At 45.0% G+C, this 23,757-nt stretch overlaps 1 protein-coding gene across 1 annotated transcript; it reads left to right on the forward strand.

The window, feature by feature from the left end:
- Positions 1 to 6,361: 6,361 nt before the first annotated feature.
- LOC106486316 (ly6/PLAUR domain-containing protein 2-like) lies at positions 6,362 to 13,307 on the forward strand. The gene is made up of 3 exons (XM_013944883.2): positions 6,362 to 6,423; positions 11,485 to 11,604; positions 12,526 to 13,307. Exons 1-3 carry the CDS (start codon positions 6,372 to 6,374, stop codon positions 12,735 to 12,737), a joined length of 384 nt encoding a protein of 127 aa, XP_013800337.1. The 5' UTR covers positions 6,362 to 6,371; the 3' UTR covers positions 12,738 to 13,307.
- Positions 13,308 to 23,757: the final 10,450 nt, after the last annotated feature.

Consider the following 23,757-nt stretch of genomic DNA (forward strand, 5'->3'; position numbering starts at 1 on the left):
CCTCATGGCTGGCCTGAGCAGGAAGCACTGAAGCAAAAGCGGCATTCAGCAACTCTGCCTTCTCTGCATCCTTCCTCACCAGGGCACCCGCCCCATCCAGCAGCGCGCCCACATTTTCCCTAGTCTTCCTTTTGCTGCTCATGTATTTGAAGAAGCCCTTCTTGTTGCCCTTGACATCTCTCACCACATTTAATTCCAAATGGGCCTTGGCCTTCCTCGGCGCATCCCTGCATACTCTGACAACGTTCCTATAGTCCTCCCAAGTGGCCCGTCCGCCTTTCCACATTCCCTATACTTCCTTCTTCTGTCTGAGTTTTGCCAGGAGCTCCTTGCTCATCCATGCAGGTCTCCTACCTCCTTTGCTTCACTTCCTACTCAGAGGGATGCTCCCATCTTGAGCTTGGAGGAAGTGATGCTTGAATATTAAACAACTCTCTTGGACACCCCTTCCTTCTAGGGCCCGAACCCATGCGATTCCTCCAAGTAGCTCCCTGAAGAGGACAAAGTTTGCTCTCCTGAAGTCAACGGTTGCGATCCTACTTAGTGCCCTGCCTCCTCCCCGCACCATCCGGAACTCCACCATCTCATGGTCACTGCAGCCAAGGCTGCCCCCAACCTTCACATCTTCAACCAGCCCTTCTTTGTTTGGTAGTACGAGGTCCAGCAGCACACCTCTCCTTGGTGCCTCCTCCAACACCTGTGTCAAGAAGTTGTCATCAACACTCTGCAGGAACCTCCAGGACTGTTTGTGCCTAGCTGTGTTGTCTCTCCAGCAGATATCAGGCTGGTTGAAGTCCCCCATGAGAACCAGGGCCTGGCATTGTGAGGCTACTTCCAGTTGTCTGTAGAAGGCCTCATTGACTTCCTCTTCCTCACCAGGATCCTCTCACATGGATGTTCCTTCACCTGCCTGCCAGGGTCATCAGTCAGGCTGACCTGCTCACCTGGCTGGGAAACATTGCACTGCCCCAGCAAAGGGCTATATCCCTCAACTTTACTAGGGAGGAAAGCTCCAGGAGCCAGAAGCATTGAGTTATGAGCATTTTCCTGAAATCTTCAGGCCTCTGGATGCTCCAGGGCCAAACCTCAGACATTTTTTGCAGCTGATGGGAGATGGGCTGAGCCTCTCACCAGGGCCATGGAGATATCTCCAAAAAACACTCAGATCTTGCTACTGATCCAGGCAGACATAGCCCTGAGGCACGCTCCTGCCAGGCCTCAGCCGGAGGTAGGCAGATGTTTCCAGCTTCAGTGCCAAGCAGTGCAGCATTGCATGGAGATGAAAGGGACCTGGAGGCAAAATTGCTTACTTTCAGTCAGGCCATTTACTAGCTTACATGCTTTGTCCTTGTTCTTCCCTTCTGGGTCAGCGAGAAGTGACTCAGATAGGAAAGTATCTCTTGTTCATTGGATTAAGACTTGAGGGAACGTAGGGAATAATTAAACCAAATGACAGCAAAGCTGGGCAAGTGATTTATGTTCCTGCATCATTAGCCATGCCTTGGAAAGCTGGTTGTAGCAAATGATCTTGAAATGAGTGATTCCTCCCTGAGTCAGTCTGGGCTGATGGGAAGGGATAAGTTACTAACTTAAAAACAACAAAAAAAGGAACCTAGAAAATTTTAAGAGAGAAAGAAGACAAATTCCCACCAACTATAAATACATGATAGAGTCTTCCCATGCACATTATAAACAGAGAAGGAGAACATACGTTGTTGGTTATTAACTCCTGGAAAATCCCTCATAGTAATACCATCTCCATATGCTGGCCACTGGCCAGACAAATGATAAATATGAAGGTCTCCACCCAGAAGGAATTAAGTGCTAAATAGCTATTAGTCTGAATAATAATCTAGGGGTAAGAGGTACCTGCATCAAGTTCAAAGCAAGAAAAAGCAAGTTGCAGGAAAAAAAAAAAGGTGAATGATTACATACAGGAAATAGGACTCCTTATAAATATAAATAAGCTGGTTCCCCTACCTCCGTACCCTGGTGCGTATGCAAAGCATCACTCATGCTGAGGCACAGTGCAAGATGCAGGCCTGGGACAGAGAGCATGAGCTATAAAGTTGAGATCCAGTAGGAATTTGGGAAGAGCAACAGAATTAGGGAAACTTTCCAGATCTGGGCTCCAGTGCCCTCTCTCTGCCCCAGGTTCATCACTGGAGCATCTGCATGATACAAACCCACCCATGGATCTTCTGTCCATGGTGTTTTCCTGAAGTTTACAAATGGAGTGAGTGGAAAAGGCCCCATCTGTCACAGCTGGGCCCAAGCCCAACCTTGCATCTACCTCCACATGGTCCATGCAGATGAGGCTGGTGCAAAGCTCTGGAGTAGCCCAACAGGAAAATGTCAGCAGGAGCTTAGGGCGGGCTGTTTATTGCATGGGTTGGATAGGCCCAGACAGAGCTGAGAATAACCTGTAGCTGTCCTAGAAGGCCACAGAGGGGCTGGAGGAGCGCTGCTTGGGTCTCCCCACGCTCGGCCCTGTGCTCCCACCAGTCTCACAGTGCCAGTATTCCCCATGCCCCAGTCCGGTACCAAGGTGGAAAACAGTGTGGAGAGAGCTGCTGAGCTTTGTTTTCCCATTTGCAGCTGCAGGCTATAGCAGACTCCATCTACTACTGGGTGTGAAAGCCACAGCTGCCTGCTCAGCACAATGCTCTGGGCTTACGGCACGTCAGGTTGAGGGGACACATGCCCTTTCCCCCACAGGCATGTGCCAATAACTCAGTTCCAGGAATCACCTGCCCTCTACATGCTTAATCGGCATGAGGCAGGGTGAAATGTCTTGCAAAGCTTTGCCAACATAATGGTTTTAAAGCCAGCCCTAGACACATTGGATCTTGGCCATACATTGTAGGGAATTGTAAAATCAATTAGTAGGAATAAGGCTGCTGTGACTAATGAGCTAATGAATGATGCCTGAGTGGAAATGGCTCCAAGAGAGCTGCAGGGTTGGAGTCCTGATGCATTATTCATAGGAATAGGGCAGATTCAGGCTTTGTGGTGTTTATTTTTTTTCTTTATTTCTCCAGGCTTCCCTTTAACTTTTAGAGTTGATTCCCATCACAGGAAGAAATAGAGGAAAGCAAAGGTGGCTTTTAAATTTCTTTCTTTCTCAGTGTGAGGAAGCTTCATTGTTATAGACTCCTGGTTTCTGGGAGAGGCAGATAGGGGAGATTATGCATCACAGGTGAAGTTCATGGTAATTTAATCCCTGGCACTCTGCACACCAGCAGGTTTACTGATTAGACCAACCCATCCATGCTGCTGGCTTCCTTAAGTGACCTTCATTAACTACATTATTTTGAAGTTACCGGGAGAAAACTATGAACTCTTTGAACAAATCTCCTTTTTAGCCTTTTTAATACATCACTTAAATAATAATTATGATTAACCTTACAACAGGCCCTAACAGTATTGAAGATGAGGAAAATGAGGGTCATTTTCCAAGGTCAGCTAGCAAATCAGTAATAAGGTTAAGAATAAACCTCTAAGTACCTGTCTCTAAGGCCTGTACTCACCCACGTTGCTTTTAGTAATTCGTGCATGTCCTCCCAGGGTTGCACAAAAATAGCAGAGGAGCACTGATAAGGAAGGAGCATTAACTAACAGTTAAACCATATGGAATACAAGTCTGGCTTCTGTTTCTGGTGTTGCTACCAACTTACTCCCTGAGCCTAACTAACCTCTCTGCGTCTCAGCTTCCTTATGTCTTAACTCAAGATAATAATGTTTACCCACCTTACAGGGATGTTGTCAGCTTTAATCTATTCATATGCATGCAACAAAAGCTTAGCGCTAGCATATAACAGCGTCACATCAGCACACCTCCAAAGCTACCTTTGAATCCACTTATAGCTTTTGTCCATACATCTTCCTGCTCTGGCAATCTGTGGGGTTCCTGCAGATATTTGCAGAATTGCTTAGAGTCAAGAGAAAAGAAGAGTTTCAAAATTATCAAGTCAAAAAGGCTCTGAATCGAAAGCAGTGCCTGTGCTTCCCTAAGCACACACTCACAGCCCGCAATCCTTAACCTCTGCCCTGGAATCAGGCAACAAAATACCTTGTGAACCAAAGCACTGTGCACATCTTAAGACTTTTCAGTGGGACCTACTCAGTCTGGTAATTAGGGAGTGCGAGCAAGACTTAGGAAGGTTATGGGATTTGGAGGCTTTTTCCAGCATGGATGCAACTTTTGCAGGATTTCTCACATCACATGAAAATGCCTCTGCCAGGAGAATGTCTCAGCTGGCCAGGTAGGAGAGTAGAGGGGCTTGGCCCAGGTTTCTTAGCCCAGAATTGAAAAATGGACTCAACATTTCCTTTTTTTTTACAATAACAAATTCCTCCAAGTACAGAGAAATCTTGTATGAGCTTGCATTTGAACACACAAACTAGAAAATATCTTTTTTTTTCAAAGCCATCTTGTGGGTTGGTGGGGAAGATTTATACAGTTTGCAGCTTTTTTTCTCTTTAGTTAATAGAAAACTCCCAACACAATAAGCTGTAATTACCCACAAAAGAAGAAAAGGAGTTCGATGAAACGCTGTTAGGATGTTCCTATTAGTTCTTGTTATTTCTTTGGTGGCTTGCCAAAACTGCAAAGCAATTGCATAAGGTGTGCATAAAAGAGCAAACATTTCAGGTGATGCTTATAGACATGCATAAGATCAACTGAAATGACAAACAAATGAAGTATGTTATTCATCCCCCCAAACAACCCTCCAAACTGATGAAGTTCAGCAGGGTGTCAGCATTATAAAGATCCTTCCATCCAAAAACCTGTAAAGTAATGAAGATCATGTTTCAGTAGTGCATGTGAAACCAATCATCTAGCATGCATTGTTCAAGGCCACTTAATACCAGAAAACCAGAAACCACACCCCTTTCTGTGTTTAGGCTTTTCCTAATAACAAAACAAACACAATCAACATATTTGCCCTTTCTTAACAGCATTATAAAAGTCTCCGCTGACCATGAAGAATGTCAGGCAAAGAAAACACCAAAATGTTTTTCCCTAGATAATTAAGAGCTGGAAATAACTGTATAACTCTCATAGACAATATAATGAGTATTATGAAGCCAACAGGAGAATGGTGGGTCCCAACTTGTGAGAGTGTAGATCACCCAGAAGTGTCGTTAGTAAGTGAGGCTAGACTTGTTAAAATTATGAGATTGTGATCGGAACTTTAGGTTATGACAGATGAGGACTGGATTCTTTATTTGAGAGTAACAGAAAACCTTTTACTTTTGCTGTTTCAAGAATTTGAGTGATACTAACCCTGAATAAAGTTCCTCCTGATGGTGGGACAAATAATAAAGACCGTGGGAATGTCTCCAAGAACATCTTCATTTCAGATTTCCCATTTCTTTCCTTATTAAAAGTAGGGGGCATCCGCATAGTCACGGAAAGGTGCGTCCTGACTGGTTGCTGCAATCCCACATTAAAATATGTACGTCACTCTTAGTAGAAGATAAGGTTAATTAACACAGGGGGTGACTTGAGGCACAGGTGAAACAGGCAGATGTCTGGGACAGCAGAGTTTGGGGATGGGAAAGCCAAGGTGTTCTGCAAGCAAAGAAGTTGTGGGCTTGCCACGGTGCTTGGCGAGGGTTGGCTCAGTGCGGAGCCGAAGTGTCTTGCTTCTCCAGGCATCATCTCCCCCCCCTTGGCCCAATCTTCTCTGGCTGGGCCCTGTTGTCTTCCCAGTGCACCCAGTTCTGCTCCCACCACCTGGGAGGAAGGAAGACATCCACCCCCTGCACCCCCAAAACCCCACTTAAAGCTTGGGGAGAGGCATTGCAACACCAAAACCCCCAAACGTACCATTTCCACTGAGTAAAGGATTGGAAGTCAGTGTTTCCCTTCTCCTTGCAGTATGAAACTCTGGTCCCTGCTGAGGGTTAAAAATGCAGATGGGAAAAGGCCATGGGATTTAGCCCCTTGCTGCAGATTCTTCTTACCAAACTGAGCAGAAACCAACGATCTCTCTTCTAACCACTACAAAAAAAGAAGAAATATCAACAAGCTGCAGGGCAAGGCAGAAACAGTGGAATTATTTAATCCTGCAGGCTTGCACGTCATGCCTAGATACAAGGAACCTGGTTTAAACAACCTCAGCTTTTGTCCACCATGCAAAACCTCATTTTCTTCTCCAAGGAACATGAAAAGAAACAAATGGTAGGAGGCGGGGACTGTTTGGTAGATTGTTCAGTCCATTTATAGCTCAATCGGACTTGTTTTTCCAGTAAAATTGGATCTTGGGTCAAAATCAGTGTATGGTAAGCCACCAGGAGGCGTGTTGATAAAGCCAGCAGTGAAGGCAGTGACAGACCAGTGAGCAGACGAGGGTCCGTTCAAGATGAAGCTGTTTCTGGCTCTTCTGTTTGTTGCTGTCGCTGGTGTGGAGTTTGGTAAGGTTCTGCTCTGACTTATCCAAACTCCTGCAGGGGATGGAGAGTGATGGGATGGGCTGTGTCCTGCTCCCAGTGAAGTCCATGTCTTTCACTTTGAGCAATTTTAGGCAAAGATCTGTCTTTGGGATATTTCCAACCTGTTGGATGTTAAGGATCACTGTCGTATAGCTGGGATTGTTACTTTAGGCTCTTTAGGAAGTGTTACAAGATGAAATGTGATTATATGGTATCATTTCTTTAATCCAAGCTTCAACTCTCACTTTTAACATGTTTTCTTGCTTAATCTGACTCTCCTCTTCTGTCTTTTTAACTTTCTGTTCTGCTTGTGAGACAAAGCGAGCTAGCCTGTTTGATGCATTGTGTGTAACGGCTCTCTCTAATTATATGTTGCATATGTAAAGATCAGCCATTAGAAGTGAGAAAGATGGGCTAGGACACAAAGCTGGTGTCCTAGGTACTGCAGGTCTGATTTTTCCAGTCCATCATGGTCTGAGTGGAGCCAAGGACAATTTCAGCAGTCCACCTGTGAAAACATCAAGGGTGAAGTGTTTTGGAGTGTTTCCTCATTCACAGGTGGATTTGGGATGTTGTGCTGGAGTTTGCCACTATGGGGAGTGACCCCCTACCATCCTCCTGCCTCCTTTCTGTTCCGATTGGGCAACCCACCATCTCACTGGAGGGGGTGGGCTTGAAGCACACCATCAAGTGGGCAGACCAACAGCAGCCTAGCATTGGGGGTGACTCTTCTGGGACGTGGAGGAAGGGAACAAGCCCCATGAGCCCTGTCTGCTCAGGGATACCACACAGACCCGATCCCTTCATTTCCATCAATGGGATTCAATTGATTCTCTTCCATTACCAGGTCCATGAGTCCAGGTACGGTAGGGTCTTTGGGATATGGGTGTTTTCTTTCCCAAGGCAATAGGGAGTCTCTGCATTGCAGGCAGCCCAATATGAGCAGTGATGCCATAGCCGTAGCCTCTAATGGTGAAGGGTGACTCACAGAAGGAAAGGACATCCTGGCACAGACTCCCCCCTCCCCCTGCTTCCATCAGTGTTGCCACCAGGTTACCTTCTTGCCCAATAACACTTTTTACACCACTGAACCTAAGCTTAGAGCTGGGGTTGGCCTGGGGCTTCAAGGGAAGTCCTATGCAGGATAAATACAGGTCTCCAGAGAAGCTGTGGATCTTATTGGGATATTTGCATGCTCTAAACATTTTCTTCAGGTCCAGCCAGTGCAGGGTCTCATTTTATCACTGCCTGTTTGAGACTAGGAGCTATGTAAGGATTGCCCATCTGAAGTCACCCACAGAGAGCGGGTGCAGATCCATTAGAGAGAAGGACAGTGCATGATTCCTCTGAGAGGCTGCTATACTGTAGGACATTGGATGCTCTGGAATCAGAAGAGATAGCTATTGTATTTCTTTTTTTATGTGCCTTTCCTCCTCCAGAGAAGGTCTGTCCTGCTCTGATCATTGGTAGTCCAAAGCCTCTATGGGCTTGTGTTGTGCAAAGAGCAATGGGTGCCTCATGCTCACCAGAGCTGCTGCAGCAGAGACCAGTCATCAACAGTCTCCAGAGCAGGAGATATTTTCTTTCATCACTGCATCCTATTTATTCTGGTGTGTTTGTTCTTCAATGGAGAGACAACAATTCAGAGAGGAACATCACTAATCAGTAGAGGATGGCTTGGAGAGAAAGGACTCTGTGGTCAGATCTCCCTAAGACTAGGGAAAGGATCATCTAGAAGGAAGAATGGACAACGATGGGGTGGGACACAAATTTGGTCTAGGATTCACTCACCAGCTTAGCTTTGCCAATCTGTCTAATGAGAGCGTGACAAAAGTTGAGCAACTGGGGAGCAGAAGCTCCTGCTGTGGCCCAGTGCTGCCACATTTCTCTCTCCTGTCCTGTCCCACCTCCCTGTCCCATTCAGGTAGTCATGGACAGGACAGATGCTCTGATTTGTCAGGCAAATGCTAGCAAAACTTGGAAAATGCAGAGTGGATTCTGCAGAACAAAATTTTTCTTTTACACACTCTCACCTCTGCAAAGCTGGGATAAAACTTTGACATATCCACAATTCCTTCAAGCTTTCTCCTGGGCATGAACAGAATCTGTGTAATTTTGGCATTTTCTAGAGGGACAGTCAGAGGTGAAGGATGAAAGATCTGACAATATCCAAGTGAAGCTGGTAAAATCTTCTCTAAGAAATTCTGCTAATTTATCGTCCCTCTGCTTTCAGCTCCCCTAAAAGGATGTGCTGTCACTAAATTGAAATACTTTAGCCTTTTACATTTCCCTCTTCTTTTAAAGAAGCCTCACAATTTGTCTCAATCCATTTTCATACTGTGATTTCCTTTTTAATCTGTTGCACGTCTGCTTGTCTATGTGTAAGTTCATAAGTTCTTAAAACGAGAAGGAACCACTAAGTCTGTTATCTAACTCCCTTCACAAATAGGCCAGATAGATAGATTTTCCTGAGCTTGCTTAAAACAAGGCTTTTAGACACCACGTCTTAAAGTGTCCAAGTCACAGTGTCTCCTCCCTGCTCTCTGAGATGCCATGTAAACTTTGCTTCTGGAGAGCTGCATCACTTGCAAAAGTAAAGTTGTTCCATTCCGGCTTATTGTGTTAAACATTTCTCTATTTGATATCTTTTCCATTTCTAAAGAAAGCTATTCTTATGACTATAGCTACTATTAAATGTATTTAACAATGTCTGAGTAAGGTCAATGAAAATATCTGGTTTGCACATGTTGGGGTCAATGCTTTATTTATTTAAGGTTCCTTGGTGCATATTCTTTGGTATTGACTTTGACTTGTCCGATGTTGATTATCAAGAAATGAGAATAATGACAAAGCTTCCTCCCTAAAGCTGTATTTAACAGCTGTCAGATGCAGAATTAAACTGTAAGCAAAACATCAGACCACAATGAGGAAAGCAGAATAATCAGGCAAGCTTTGAATAAAGGCAGGAGAATTGCTGGGTCTATTTATATAAGGACTCCTTCTGACTTACTAATTGGGATGAAGTTGCAGGTGGTGTCTATTTACATAAGGTGGATTGCTTGGCTCTGCCTGCTGTTATAACACCCTACTTTAGCTGGGCTGAGCTAGGCTGAATTTTTGGTGGGGTTTAAAGTGATGTCATCAGGGCTGTTGCACAGATGGAGTGAGAAGGATTTTTCAGACAGGACCATATGTGACAAACAAGGGGCTGCCAGCCTGCGATGGTACCAAAAATGCCTTGTTATGTCTGCAATGCCTGACACTGAGGTGTCCAGTTGGGGCTGGAATTGAGGACCTAGACCAAGTGTTGGGTTCCTCAGCAAGACATGTGGAGAGTAAAGTGCTCTAGAAAGTTTGTCCAAAAAAGGCTTCTGTTGGCTGGGAATCTTTGAGCTGTGTGACAAGAAATACGAATCACTCCTTTGACTTGAGATCCTTAGCCTGGAGCAATCTTGGAAGGTCAGGAATGCTCTGGAAATACTCACTGCACCACAAGGCTCTGAGGTCTTCAGTGTATCTTTCTCAAATCTGTCCATCCCAAAATGCTTTAGGCACTAAGGGACTCAAGCTGAGGTTGTTCTGCACATGTAGGAGCCAGTTGGCACCTGCAGCCTTGCAGGGGCCTTTGCAGCCCAGCTGGGAGGTGATAAAGGGCATCTAGGAGCTGGTGAGGGATAAGGCAGTGTGAGCTACCTTGGACTGGATTTTGGGACTTTGGCACCAAAGTCTTCTGGCCTCTTTCTATAGCACAGTGGGCCTGTGTCTTCCCATGTGATCTATTATTATGTCCACAGTCTTCTTTTTCAAATAAGTTTTTGCGCATTCTTTTCTTGAAACCAGTATCTCAGCACAGGGTAAGTGGTAGTGCTTTATTTGCTCTCATGGCTCAGCAAATTTGATGGAGACAGTTCCTCCTCTCTGGAATGATCTCCTGCCTGACAGTTCCCACCCTTGGGACCTGGGAAAGGGTTGATGGTGTGGTCAGCAGATACTGCTGTCCTTGTTGTAACTGACATTCAAGTCTGACTTCTCTGTTCATCCAGATTGCTTTCCAATGCTCTGTTAAAACAAAGACAAGGAGGAAAGCCGTTGCAGAGTAAGACAGAGTTGGGGTAAACTAGCCACAAGTGTGTTTACTTTCCTGTGGGAATAAGGCAGACACAAGGAACCTGGGGGTGTGGTTGGTTGGCAAGCAGAAAGCTTAGACACTTGGCATAAACATGTGAAGCAGGGCCTATTAGCTAACCGTGATAATGATTAAAAGAAAAACATCTTGCAAATTGCACAATTGAAGAATTGGACTTCTCCGCGGTCCCTGCATGTCTTAGCTGGTTGCTGGCATCTGGGCCTAGAACTTCAAAGAATTCAGGCATTGAAATGTTGCATTTTGCAATGCCCATCTTCTTGGCATCCAGCCACCCTGCAGAATAGTCAGCTCTGTCTTAGGTAATCCAATTGCTCCCATGGTGATAAGGGAGAAGCAGGTGGGTCAAGCAGCTCCTCCTCTGTCTTTTTGTGAATGTAGTCCTGATTTTTTTCTTTTTATCATCATCATTTTTGTTATTTAGAGTTGGAATGCCCCACCATATTCAGCACATATTTACTGCGTGCTCCAGGGTGCGTAACCAAAAATTAAGTAAAATCCTCCCTTCTTAAACCCTTTTTTTCAGACTACTTAAAACCTATCTGCAAAAAAATACCAAAACTACCAAAAACCCTGATAACAAAGCAAGAGCAGAAGGAGCATCTTTTTGCCCCAAACATTCAGCAACCTAGTGTTGATGGGACTTTCCTGTATTTTGGGGCCCCTTGATTTTGACTCTGTCATGCCTGACTTGTTATGGGGGGAGCTGAACCCACATCTAAGGCTGTGATTTGAGCACCACACTACTGTATTTCTCATTTGCCTTCTTACAAATACCTTCTACTATTCCACCCCTATTCCCAGTATGAGTATTGTGGAGAGATACCTTTTGCAGAGGTACCTGGAGGGGGATTGACAGCACCACACTAATGCCAGCCCCATGTTGCTCCTCTTTGCAGCCAAAGCCTTGAAATGCTACACTTGCTATGAACCTACCACCAGTCCAAACTGCCTGAGGGTTCAAAACTGCACTGAGAATGAAACCATGTGCAAGACAACCATGTATTCCGTGGAGGAAGGTAAGGAAGAGACTCCCAGAGGAAGAAATATCTGTTCAAATTTATGGCAGAGCGGGGAAATCCTTCCAGGTCTCACAGTAGGAGAAGAGTGGGGGAGCATGATAGGCCAGCAGCAACCTTCCATACTGCAAAGGCTAGGAGGATTCTAGTCTGCTAGTCTTGCCTTTGTTAGTAGCCCAGTTTGACTTAAGCTCGGGAAGTAATTTTATCCCATTACTCTGGCTGCAAAATGGGAGCATAACACTCTTTATTCATATTTGTAACATGAATTGGTGTCTGCCCGGGGAAGACTGCTGGCATGGGGAGCAGTGCATTTCCTCGCTTAAAAAATGTAAGCCTGGAAGAGAGCTCTTGAGGGCCAGAGAGCAGTCCCCTGTTGTCACTGAAAGCAGCTTTCACAGGAGTGAGCACTTAGTGAATGCAAGCTAATAGCCACCATTCAGCCTTGAGTGTGTTTAGGGAAAATGTGTTGGCATGATTGTATTCTGATGTTCAGGTAGCTTTCTCAACTAGAGTCACAGAGCTAGAGAGAATTCTGGCTCTGCAGACCATTTACGTGATTCACACAATGGGTATGGGTTTAACAGTGCTCTCCTGACTCCGAAACTGTTTATGAAAGCTGGGTGGAGAAGACATAGCAGTAGAGATGAGCAAACCTTAGTGTGGTGGAAGGCCAACTTCTGATCACCTGGAAGCAAGCAGAAATGCCCTTGAATTCTCTAGAGCTCTCAGGAAGACTTTGTCAGTCTGATTGGTGACATACTGGTCATAATCTGCCAAAAATAAGAGACATGGTGTTTGAACCGGACCTATGACCTTAGTGTTGAGTGTAGCTAGTGATTCCCCTAGGGACAGGGAGCTTTTCTCCTCCATTCCTCCTATTCCTAATTGTTCCTTCTGTCTTGCTTTCCAATGCTGTAGTGTATCCCTTCGTGGGAGTCTCGACTGTCACCAGGATGTGTGCTTCCGTCTGCATCCCATCTGACGTGGACGGGATCGGCCTGACGCGTCCTGTCTCCTGCTGTTATTCTGACTTCTGTAACGTCGATGGTGCAGCCAGTCTGAGGATAGGCTTTGTACCGGTTGGGATACTGGCAAGTTCCCTTTGCATCCTCTTCTGGACTAGAATGTGAGGAGCTGTGGGGGAGGTCTTTCCTACCGAAGAACCCACCTAAGAGGAGAAATAACCCCTACCAGCCCAGCCTTCCATTTGGGTGCCTCATGGACAACCTTCAACAGCTCCCAGAAATTGCTTTTTCAGTGCCTGCCCTCCTGCCATGACCAAGAGAGAAGCAAAGCTCAAGAAGCCCTCTCTAATCTTTGGGTTGACTTGCCCACAGCTCCCACAAAACTTACTCTGGAGTTCCTTTGTTGTGCTGGTCTGGATGGTTTTGAACTTAAAATTCTGCTGTACAGGATATATTTAAAGTAAAAATCCTGGAGCTAAGAGCCTTCCACACCACCTTAGACCATTTTTTCCCCCCAGGTGTTGGCCAACAGAATAGCTGAATTGACCAGTCTTCTCAGTTGAAATTCATTTTTATGTGATGGGTCCTCTCCACCCCACAGTTTTGTGCTGGGCCTTTGTGCTGTCTAAATTTCCCTCTTAGCGCATAAGAAGTTAAGGAGACACTTCTCTGCTTCCAAAATATGAGGCAGGAGACTAAACTTCCCATGCCATTGATTCGATCCAAGGAGGCTGAACTGTCTTTTGTTTTCTGTACCCTTTTGACTTGAATAAAAACAATATTGAATTAAGTCTGTAGTGATTGCTGAAGTTATGTATGATGCACCCATCCTGTGAGGAAATCTATGACATTTTATTTTATTTTATTTTATTTTATTTTAATTATTTATTTTCAAACTCCAGCTCCACCTTTCAATATCTGTTACTTGGTGGGGTGAGTTAGGTTCCGTGGTCAGTCTTGCAGCAGATTTGTAAGACAGGCCCCATTATCCCCCACTGCCAGTGTGAGCAATCACACCAGAACATTTCATGACAATACTGGAGGGGGTTTGCTGTGAGACCATGCACTGGATCACAGAACTGCTGTCCATGATACACAGTCCTGTGTTCTGCCACTGGGCTTTTTTTGCTGTTGATGCCTATACTGTACTGTTGCTCTTCTGCACTTCTCCTTCTTCTGGCCATCCTCAATTCTCTGCTCTCCAGACTTCTGCACAAACCAGGATATCTGTCCTTTCATCAACACATCTGTCACCAACTCCACTGGCATGAACTTGCCCTTACTGGGGAGACTGGGTGACTTGTCTAAGGGTTTATTCAATCCTGGCCTGAATTTGGAATTCTGTGGAATAACTTCTCCCTTTGCTTCAGTCCTCCAGAGCCTCATCTGCAAGTCCTTGTGCGTTGCTAAGGGCTCCTGCATTTTAATGTTACTCATCCTGGTTCAGTTCTTCATGCTCCTATAATCCCCTTTACTGGCAAAAATGTCCTCAATTGTCACTCTCCTTATGATCTTTCAAATCACCCCAAAAGATGGGATTTAAGGTCTTCCACGTAGCATCTGCATTGGAACAGGTTTCCAGGAGAGGTGCTGCAGTTTTTATCCTTGGAGGTTTTCAAGACCTGTATGATGCCCTGAGCAACCTGGGCTGATCTCAGAGCTGACCCTCTTTTGATCAGGAAGTTGGACTGGAGACCTCCTGATGTCCCTTCCAACCTGAATCATCCTGTGATCTTTTGATGTGAATTTGCACACGCTGAGGTCACCAGAGCACAAACACCACTGTTTCAGGTACTCTGCAAAGTCTAGCACACATTTCTGCAATGGTTTTCCCACATTTCTTCCCATCACCAGACTGAGAGCAAGTTTGGACGAACTGCAATTCTGGATCCGTACATAGCTCCCAAGTGGCTCAAATGTGGTTTCTTCGCTGGAACGACTTCATGTAAATAGCCAAGGTGCTGCACTAGCATGGACGTGACTGTATGAGCCAAATCCCCGGTGGTAGGAAGACTTTGAAACCAGTCGCGGGCTTGCACTACCTGGCAATGTTTCCTTCATGGCGTCCTCTGCCTGTGAACCATGCCCAGAGCTTGGTTCCCAGAGGTGTGCAGTATGATTGCGGCTTTCTGCTGTACAAAGATGGTACATGGGGCTTCTCCCTTTATATCTGCCAGCTCTGGCAATCAGTGGTCTCAGGCTTCGCTGGCCCAGGGGCTGCATCGGGAGCTCTGTGTATAGTAGCCAGCAGTGAACCACCCTCAATATGTCTTGTCCCATGTTGAGTTTATTCACACTCCCAACCTTCACAGCACCCTGTTAGCATTAGTGACACCGTTTCTTTAAAGGTAATTTGAAAAATGACTTCTTTCTTCTTTTATTCTTCTTTTATTTTTCTTTTTAACCCTCTGCCTCAGAATTTCATTCAGTCCCCTCGTTCCTGCAGCATGAGCGGTAGCGAGATTGCTCTGTCTACCATTTCTGCATCATATATGTTGTACAACCCTCTGCCCCATGTCCTGCCTGTTAGCTCTTGTTCAAGCTGAAGAGCCCTTGTCTAAATCCACTTTTCACTCATGAATGCATTCTTTGCCCTTTACTTGCTGAAGTAAATATGTACCCCAGGTGCTCGGGTGCAACTGAGAGAGGACTGCTTTTCACCATATCACGGAACTAAGTTCTTTTTATCCAAAACCCCAGGGCACCTTGCCAAGGCAGTAATGCCTGATAAATTTCTTCTATAGTCTGAAGAAATTGAGGTATGCCTGAAAGGAAAGCTATAGCCCAGACATATGGATAAGTATTTCAGCATCTTTGTTCCTAGGCATTTGTGAAGAACCTTATTTTATGTTCTGTCTCCAAGAAAAACACAAGAAATGCCACATTTATTTTGCATTCTTATAAAAAGAGGGTTTATTAGAACATAGTCAGAATATCTAGTTACCGCCTGACGTGTCAGGGCTAGAAAGACTGTTAGACATTTCCCATTCACTGGCCATAAGTGTATCTCAGCACTTCTGCTCATGATATCAATGAGTATGTGCTAGTATAACTCGAAGATAGCCTGCTCCCCTTATTTGTTTTCCACTGCACAGTACTGGTCTTTCTCAGAAATAAATTACCATGCTCACTCTACCTTGTCCGTATCCTGCATTGGTTGATAAGCAATGAAGCCATGCCCCAGAACATTGCAAAAGTATCACATCAAGGAGCATTTAAAAACAAATACATCAGGAGCCAGATTATTATATTATGTTGTCATCTCAGTGAACACCACTAAAAATATCACTGCAGTCATGGGCACTGGAAGAGTGAATCATGGGTACAAGATACTGAAAATGCTTGAAACCAAGCCACTGCTGGCCTTGGGAAGGTGAACCGAGGAACCAGGACTTCACATGTAGCTGAGGAAACTAAAGTTATGTTACCAGAAAGCTGCACAGAAAAAAACATTGGCTCTCAATTGAAAGAGATGAAGATATAGCCCTGTAGCCCAGTAAATACGTTACTGCCATTGTTAGTAATAGCCCACAGTCTTTTTACTGAGTTTGCAAGGCCTCAGGGCTGAGGCTTGGTAGACTTGCTGTGTCTGAACTTGCCTTTACCTGCCCAAAGCTTTGTTTTTACCTTGTTTAGCTCTAACAGCATTTTTTTTTCTAATTGACTAGGCAGCTATGGCTAATTTGCTTTACTTTTGTTTATCTGGGTCTGGTACAACCATAGTTTTATATAGATAGCTGTAACAAGCAGTTACTCTATGTAAAATGAGATATTTACCACTCTAACAGAGCAGACAGCATAGGATGCTGCATAGAGGAGTCCTTGCATGGGATGGTAAGAGATGGAGCACAGGCTTGGCACTGGAGATCCCATGGATTTAAACAATTCACCAATGGTCAGTCAAAAAAATGCAGACCAGGAGCTGAGCAAAACTGGCTTTGTGGATAACAAAAAGAACAAAGAACTTGCATAAAATGCATCATAACTTAGTAAATTCAGATGTAAGATGGACTTGCAGACCAGTGAAGAAAGAGCAAGGTGAAAAAGTGCTTTAGCAAACAATATCAAAATGACCCCAAGTGGATCTTAGATTGAGGAAGAAGACTGCATCTCTACCAGCATCGTGCTCCTCCCGGTGAAGGTCTCGGGATGCTGGTGATTGACTGGAGTTACTGCACCCCCATAGAACGAAAGCCGCCAGCATAAGGACCCAAATGGGCAGTGGAAGACCGAGCACCAGGAAAAGGGCTCGAAACTAGGAAGTATGTGTATAACAGTTTTAACTGTATTGTTATTACTGAAACTTTTTCTGTAATAATACTAATTTTTTTCTTTTTTTCTGTAAAAATTAGAATTTTACAACTAGTAATTCTTTGATTACACTGTTAAGATTTCAATAAAGTCTTATCTTTAAGTATGAGATGTATTTTCCTTTTGCCCACAACAAGGTTTTGAGCATAGCAAAAATACAGAGATTCCCAGCAGGTTATGGAGAGATGACTAGGTATACCGACATTTATGTAGGCCTCATTTCCAGTACTGCAGTCTTGCTTGGTCTAATTGAGAATGGGGTGCATGTAGACATCTACACCAGAACTGTTCCTCCTGTCTCCCCTGAGAATCAATGGAAAGACAGAGGGACTTCCAGGGCACAATTAATTTGTCCTGTTGTTAACATCTACTCCATAATGGAGTAGGCTGGAAAGGGCTATTTATTACTGGTGTCAGTACAAGAAGCTTGAGTGACTAGCTCTGGTGGAGATTCCCGCGTTAAAAATATCCAAGACATGGTGTGGTGGGCCTCACAATCAATGTCTTTTCTGACAGGTCTCCAGTTCAAAGAAAAATGAACTCTTGAGGTCTGTGCTATAATGAAGATCAGCTTAGACCGGAATGGATGGGAAAGAGAAGTGTTGCTTGGCTTAAGTCTCCCAAGCTCTTGCGAGAAATAATACGGAGAAAGACACTATTTTGGAGGTTGCAGAGCAACTTTGTCCCTTTATTTACTAAGGGGAGAGCTGAGAGAGACTCTTCTCCTGAAGGGCATTTTAGCTAAGTGCTTTCAGTTTGGCGGTTTTGGCAGATCGGGGTTGAGATGAAGCTCGCTCCCATTCCTGTACTGTTGGTCATTATACTGTATTCCTAGCAATGAACCTGGGCCTTTAGGAGCTCTCATATTGCCCAAATGTGGTCATTTCCTTACTCTCTTATGGCCACATCTGAACGCCTGTAATGTCAATAGGAAGACCTATATTCTGTTTGGCAGCTTTGGGTGAGGTTCACTGGAGAAGCCTTAAGCACTGTGCAGTGCAGTTTGTTCTTGGGAAGTTTCCTTGGGCAGCTGGCCAAAAAACATTCATTGCTCGTACACTTGGGTGATGGGCAACTTCCTCTGAACTGTAACGATTTCAGACTGTTATTTCTATCAATAATCCTTTTATGGCAAGAAATAATTCTGGCCAGGGTGGCTCATACCTTGATAACAGTAAGGTCCATCCCCACCAGAGCTTTCTGAGTCTTATTTTCCTCGTTAGCTAAGCGTGGATGGTGCATGTGTGAGTACCAAGCCTGGCATCACAACGCACCAGAACAGGAGGTGGGGATTTCTCTGGCTACCCTAAAGCTGCAGAGACAGGCATGTGGCAAACTGGGCTGAGCACAAAAGGTGGCACCTGGGAGAAAGTTAAAATGTCTCAAAACCCTGACTGTCCTGTGATTTCATTTGTGAGGTAAATGGTGAGAATTCATTGTACAGCTGTGTGCTTCAGCCCTCCCTTTTATGATGCAGTTGAAGCAAGATTTTTCGAGATCCTCATCAGCTAAAAAACATTAGACACAGCTGATTGCAGCCTCCTTCTCAGTGCTCATGCTCCTCGACTTTAATTTGTGCATCCATGTAGCTGTCATCACTTTGACAAGCCACAAGCGGAGGAGACTTATCTTCCTCTCCCTTCATTGGCCATGGATGTTTCACCTCTTTGATCTCTGGCCAGTTTGTCAACATATTTTCTGTATTTCAGCTGTTATGGCAGGGATCACAGCTCCTGGATGAGATCTAGTCTGAAAAGCATAAAATCTGTGCGGGTGAGGCACTGTGTCCCACAACTGCACCCCAGGCCCCAGAACAGGGCCTGGACCTCTGAAACTACAGGGTAGTGCTCAAACCTGAGCCTCTCCTGTGAGGAGCAGGTAGCACAGTACGCAGAACTAGTTAATGTAGCTCTGTTCCCACAAGTCTGGTGTAAAAGCTGGCTGCTCCCAGGCTGCTCCTGCAAATGCCATCTCTGCGCATAAATCACCCAAAGAAAGACTCAACAGAGTCTTTTTCTTATTTTGCAAACTCCTGTCTAAAATATAGTTCCCTCCTCATGCGGATCCATCTGTTTTTCTCTCGTTCTTCTCACTCTCAGAGGCTGTTTGAGATTTATGGTCTCCCTGAAGCTTTATATTCATTTAAGACTGAGTCTTTTGCCCATGGCCTCTGTTCATAAGATCTCCTGATATCTTGTGTCTGCTGCCTCTTATTCTATTCCTGTGCACCTTCAAGAAGAGTCCAGTTCCGTATTCTCTATACCCTCCCATCAGGTAATTTTAGACTCATAGCAATGAGGTCTCGCCTTCACCTTCTCTTCTTCAGGGTGAAGAAATCCAGTTCACCCAGCTTCTTCTTGAACCTTCTGTGCTCCAGCCTCCTGAATAGCTTTGCAGGACTCACTCTGGTATGTTGACATCTTTTTGGTCCTGGGCTCCCAAAATAGAGGTATTTGTTCTGATTTTCTTAATACTGCAACTCCTGTTGTTATAGCCAAAAAAGCTAAATGATATTTTTCCCTTGGTTTATTTTCTTTCTCTCTCCTTTGAGCCCTGCTCTGAAGATAGGAGAGTACATGGGCATGCACCACATCATCCATCTCTCCATCACAGCACCCACCCTTGCCGTCCAGCAGTGCCTAACTTAAGCCCCACATGATGAATTGTGATTAACAACATTTCTAGAATTACCATGAAACCCAGAGGCAGCAACACGAACCACGTGAGCTAATACCACAGCAAACATGCCCTTTGGTTTCCCACAGCACTAGGTGCTTAAACTGGGAAAGAAATTTTATCAGGGCAGGAATGTAATAACATTTGCTTTGCAGTGACAAGGTAGAGTCACCCAAACTCAGACAATAGCAATAGCAGCCTATCTGCTTACATGTTACTGCTTCACGATCCCATATGGTTTTTCCTGCACAACAGCTTGTAGTTTGAGATGAGCGGAAAGAAGAGTTTTGTTTCATGTAATTACCCATCAATCTGATTTTTTCCATTCCCCTAAAAAGATTTCGAACCCTCCCCTGCTGATATTTTGGGTAATATTTTCCACAGTAATTCCTAGCAATATAGTCAGACTTTGATTGTCATTTTTGAATAGAAAAGTGAAAGTTTTCCAACTTTTCCCAACAGAGAAAAATAATATATATATTTTTTTGTTTAGAAGGTCTTCTCAGTAAAAGCCAGGAACTTTTGATTCTGGAAATAGCAAAGAACAGCCCAACAGATCTCATATCTGAACACTATATAAATACTTCATGCGGCTGCTTTGCCAACACTTTTCAATACTGGCAAAAGTGAAAGAAGGGCTGTTTATTTTAAAAAAAGAAAAAGCTAAGTAAAATATCTTAGCAAAGGTTTTGCAATGCTGGGAGGGACAACAGCTCCCTTTTGCAGACAGGGAGCAAAGGTATGGAGAATGTTAGGGAGAGATGGATAACTTGACCTGTCCGAAAGCTGTGAGGAAATCAGATAGGATATTTCCTTCATCAGTGGAGGGAGACTGGCTCCGCCACTTGCATTGGGCTGTGATGAGCTGTGGTCTGATTTTCTGGTGATGTGAATCTCTCCCAAAGTGATCCGCATTCTTTTTCTAGCTCAGCTCCGCTATGAATTTTAGCAGATCAGCTTGGCCTTAGCTCCATGTTTCAGCTGCCAGCCCATGAGCCCTTCCTCTGGGACTCGGTGATGTCTGAGACAAGCTGCCCTGGAGAGGAGGAGGCATCTAATTTGACTCTTGAGAAACACATCACCCTACTCAGAGCTTAGCTACCTACCGGATAACAAACTATGCCCCTGCATAAGCATGCACCATTCTGCTGCTGGCATCATGGGTCACCGTCTGCAGTTCGAGCCATGCCAGTGCTGTCCCCTCTGGAACAGCATCGCTCTTGGGCTGAATTCCCTGTTGTCCACAGAGTTACGCAGTGGGGATCTAGTCTGATCTGCTGTTTATTTATTATTCACGGCTCTTCTTATTTACTGTGTTTCCCCATGCACCTTTCTGATCAAGCTGGAGAGACAGACCTTCAGCAGCGTTGCACGAAGTTATCCTCCTGGAGAAACTAGATGGTTGTACCCAGAATGAGCTCCACAGTTTGCAAGCAGATACGCCTGTGTGCACAGGCGAGTTGTGTATGTCTGTAAAATCCAGGAAGTACTTTATAAAACTTATTTTTAAAACAAATCTAGCTGACTTAATTTAATCATAGAAGAATATCTGGGATTATGTAACAAGAAGATTATCTTTCACTTAATGCATAGGCAAAGATGACTCATGCCCTTAAGGGTAAGGTTATGTCGTCACCAGTGAATGGTCATGTACTTACAAATCCTTGCTTCCTATGTCAACTTTGCCTTCGCCTTTGCAGGCAAACTGTGAAGGACTTGGATAGAGCACAGCCAGATGTGGGCACAGTACAGCACAGCCACTGCTGTAGCCCTCAAAAGAGGCAGAAAGGTAAGTTATTGCTGACATTCAAAAAGACATCCAGCTATAGATGACAGCAACTGGTATACAGTGAGAAGTGTTTTGAGCGTAAAGCAGAAAATAAGGAGTTTCCCGCCAGGATGGATCCAGACTGCAGAATTATAAAACATCTGTGGCTGGAAGGGAACCCCCTCGATGTCTCTGGTTCAGACCCCTGCACAAAGCAAGGTCAGCTTTGAGGACAGATCCAACTAAGCTCTTCATCGGCTGCTGCCATGTCACCCAGGAGCAGACCACGTGTGAAAGCAGATCCATCCTCTCCTTCCCCAGACTCAAGAGAGCTGCATGAGCTGTGGCATTTCCTCGTTCCACAAATGAACAGCTGGGAAACGCGTAGGTTAAAGTCCTGATCCAAAGCCCACATCAAATTATAGAGGTTGAGAGACTTCCCCCAGGCTACAGTGGCACGGGGGTGGGATGGGAGCTAAACACCCTTCGGAGCTGTCCTGAATCGTCATCTCACCGTTACTGATTAGTGGACAATACTTCTTGCAAACAAAACTGTTTCTGTTATTTGAGATGTATTTGTAACTTGCTTTCAGATTTTCTTTGGAGTAATTTGTCATTTGAAACTGTTCTCAAACCACACAAAGTCTCTGTTCTTTATTTTTGCAACGGACTTTGGCTTCAGTACCCTGTCTAGGGACAAGGATTTAAAGCACAGCTTCTCTGGCTGCAAAATGGGGAGAATATTTATCACCTAGCTTTGGTGTTCAGCCTCTGAGATCCTCAGACAGGCAGATGTTATAGAGCTTCAAAGCACTGTTTTTACAATTTGTTAGGTTGGTAATGAGTCATTAACTGTGCTCCCACTGTGATTTACATCCAGGGAGCTTAGGACACTTTCCAGATGCAAAGGAATATGTTTTCCTGAGATAGAGAAAGGCTACTTTCATAGGGTGAAATAATCCCTGTAAAGGTCTTACAGAAAGTTTGAAGCTTGGCTGGAAATGTTGCAGTCTTCATCTCCTAAAACCAAGGTCTAGCTGCCCAACACATCCTTGTCCTAGTTAGCAGACTCAATTAGAATACGTGGCTATTTATAATGGAAACCCAACCTACATCTCAGCACTGAAAATAGAGGGGAATAAAATCCCATGAGGAATTAAAAAAAAAATAGAAATAACACCGCCGAATTTCAAGAGCTGCAAATATCTCTTGGACCTGGCTTCTTTAAAAGCTGTTTACCCCTGTGGTGGCTTATTCTGCTGCATCTTTCCAGGCCTCCCCTCATGGCAGGATTCAGCCCACCTTTGGGCCTTGGGCAGCTATTGAATTTCACTAAAAGAAGTGGTGCTATGAAGTGAGGAATGGGAGCAATTTCCCCTACTCCTCCTTCTTTTGAGAAGGAAAAAGGTGAGCCCACCCTGTGCTGAAACTACCTGGGCTGGAGAAAGGGTTAATGCACCACATGCATTAACCTGCAACCATCAATCAATCACTGTGGGACACTTAGTCCCTCATGAGCAGGTGCACCCAGGACACGGAGACACCTTTCCCAGGGCTCTTTCTGCCTGAGTGTTGGGGCTGGGAGGAAGGAACCCGTGTTCACATTTTCTCCCTGAAAATATAATTAAAAAACAAAAACAAAAAACCCAAGTGTCCTGGAGACAGGCAACTGCAGACTTCTGGGGATGTGTAGGTAACACTGACAGCTAGTTGGTGCCTGAGTATAAACGAAGCATCTTCTAAATCCCTCATTAGTCTTAGATGCACCTACTCCCCTTTAGTAAAACAATCATGTTGTCACATGTCATTTCAAGCTTTGCCTAATTACAGGATACCATAAAACCTATTAACTCTCCCATGGCCTCAAGGGCTGTCCAGATCATGCCAAAGAAAACAAGCCAGATTATTGAGCAATGAGGGAGAAACAATAACACAGGTGCATCCATCCACCCACGTGTACAGTCCCACATTCACGTGCTCCAGCCATCCTGGCCATTCCAAAGTCCACCACAACACCCCCACACAGCTCTTGACCCAGGCACTGCTCCACAGCAGCAGCACTGCCAAGGATCAGAGGCTGGAAGGAAGACTGTGCCTTCCCCGGATGGATCCCACCTCCCTTGCTCTGGTCTCAGTGACTCCTCAGCTAGGTGGCTGCTTGGAGAGGTCCTCCATGTCTTCCCACTGTGCTCCCACAGGTTCTCCCAGTTTGCACCCAGTTGGGATGGGCTCCTTGCTGGGTGACTGACTGCTGGTTGGCTTTGGGTGCCACGTGTGAAGCCCGACCTACCCTATGCATGGGCTGTGTGAGGATCAGCTCCACTGCTCCCTGGTCTTTTCTCTCAGCAGCACTCACTGCAGCCAGCTGCTTTCAGCTGTAGGATCAGGATGGGCTGCAGAGGGTGGGCCTGATGTGGTCTCAGGACTCCC

This window comes from Apteryx mantelli, chromosome 2, assembly GCF_036417845.1.
Source record: "Apteryx mantelli isolate bAptMan1 chromosome 2, bAptMan1.hap1, whole genome shotgun sequence".
Classification (NCBI taxonomy): Eukaryota; Metazoa; Chordata; class Aves; order Apterygiformes; family Apterygidae; genus Apteryx; species Apteryx mantelli.

Excerpts from the sequence above, each read along its gene's own strand:
- LOC106486316 (XM_013944883.2), top strand. The coding sequence starts at position 6,372 with ATGAAGCTGTTTCTGGCTCTTCTGTTTGTTGCTGTCGCTGGTGTGGAG. Across the intron at positions 6,424-11,484 it reads TGTCGCTGGTGTGGAGTTTG|CCAAAGCCTTGAAATGCTAC; the intron begins GTAAGGTTCTGC and ends TCCTCTTTGCAG. Across the intron at positions 11,605-12,525 it reads CATGTATTCCGTGGAGGAAG|TGTATCCCTTCGTGGGAGTC; the intron begins GTAAGGAAGAGA and ends CCAATGCTGTAG.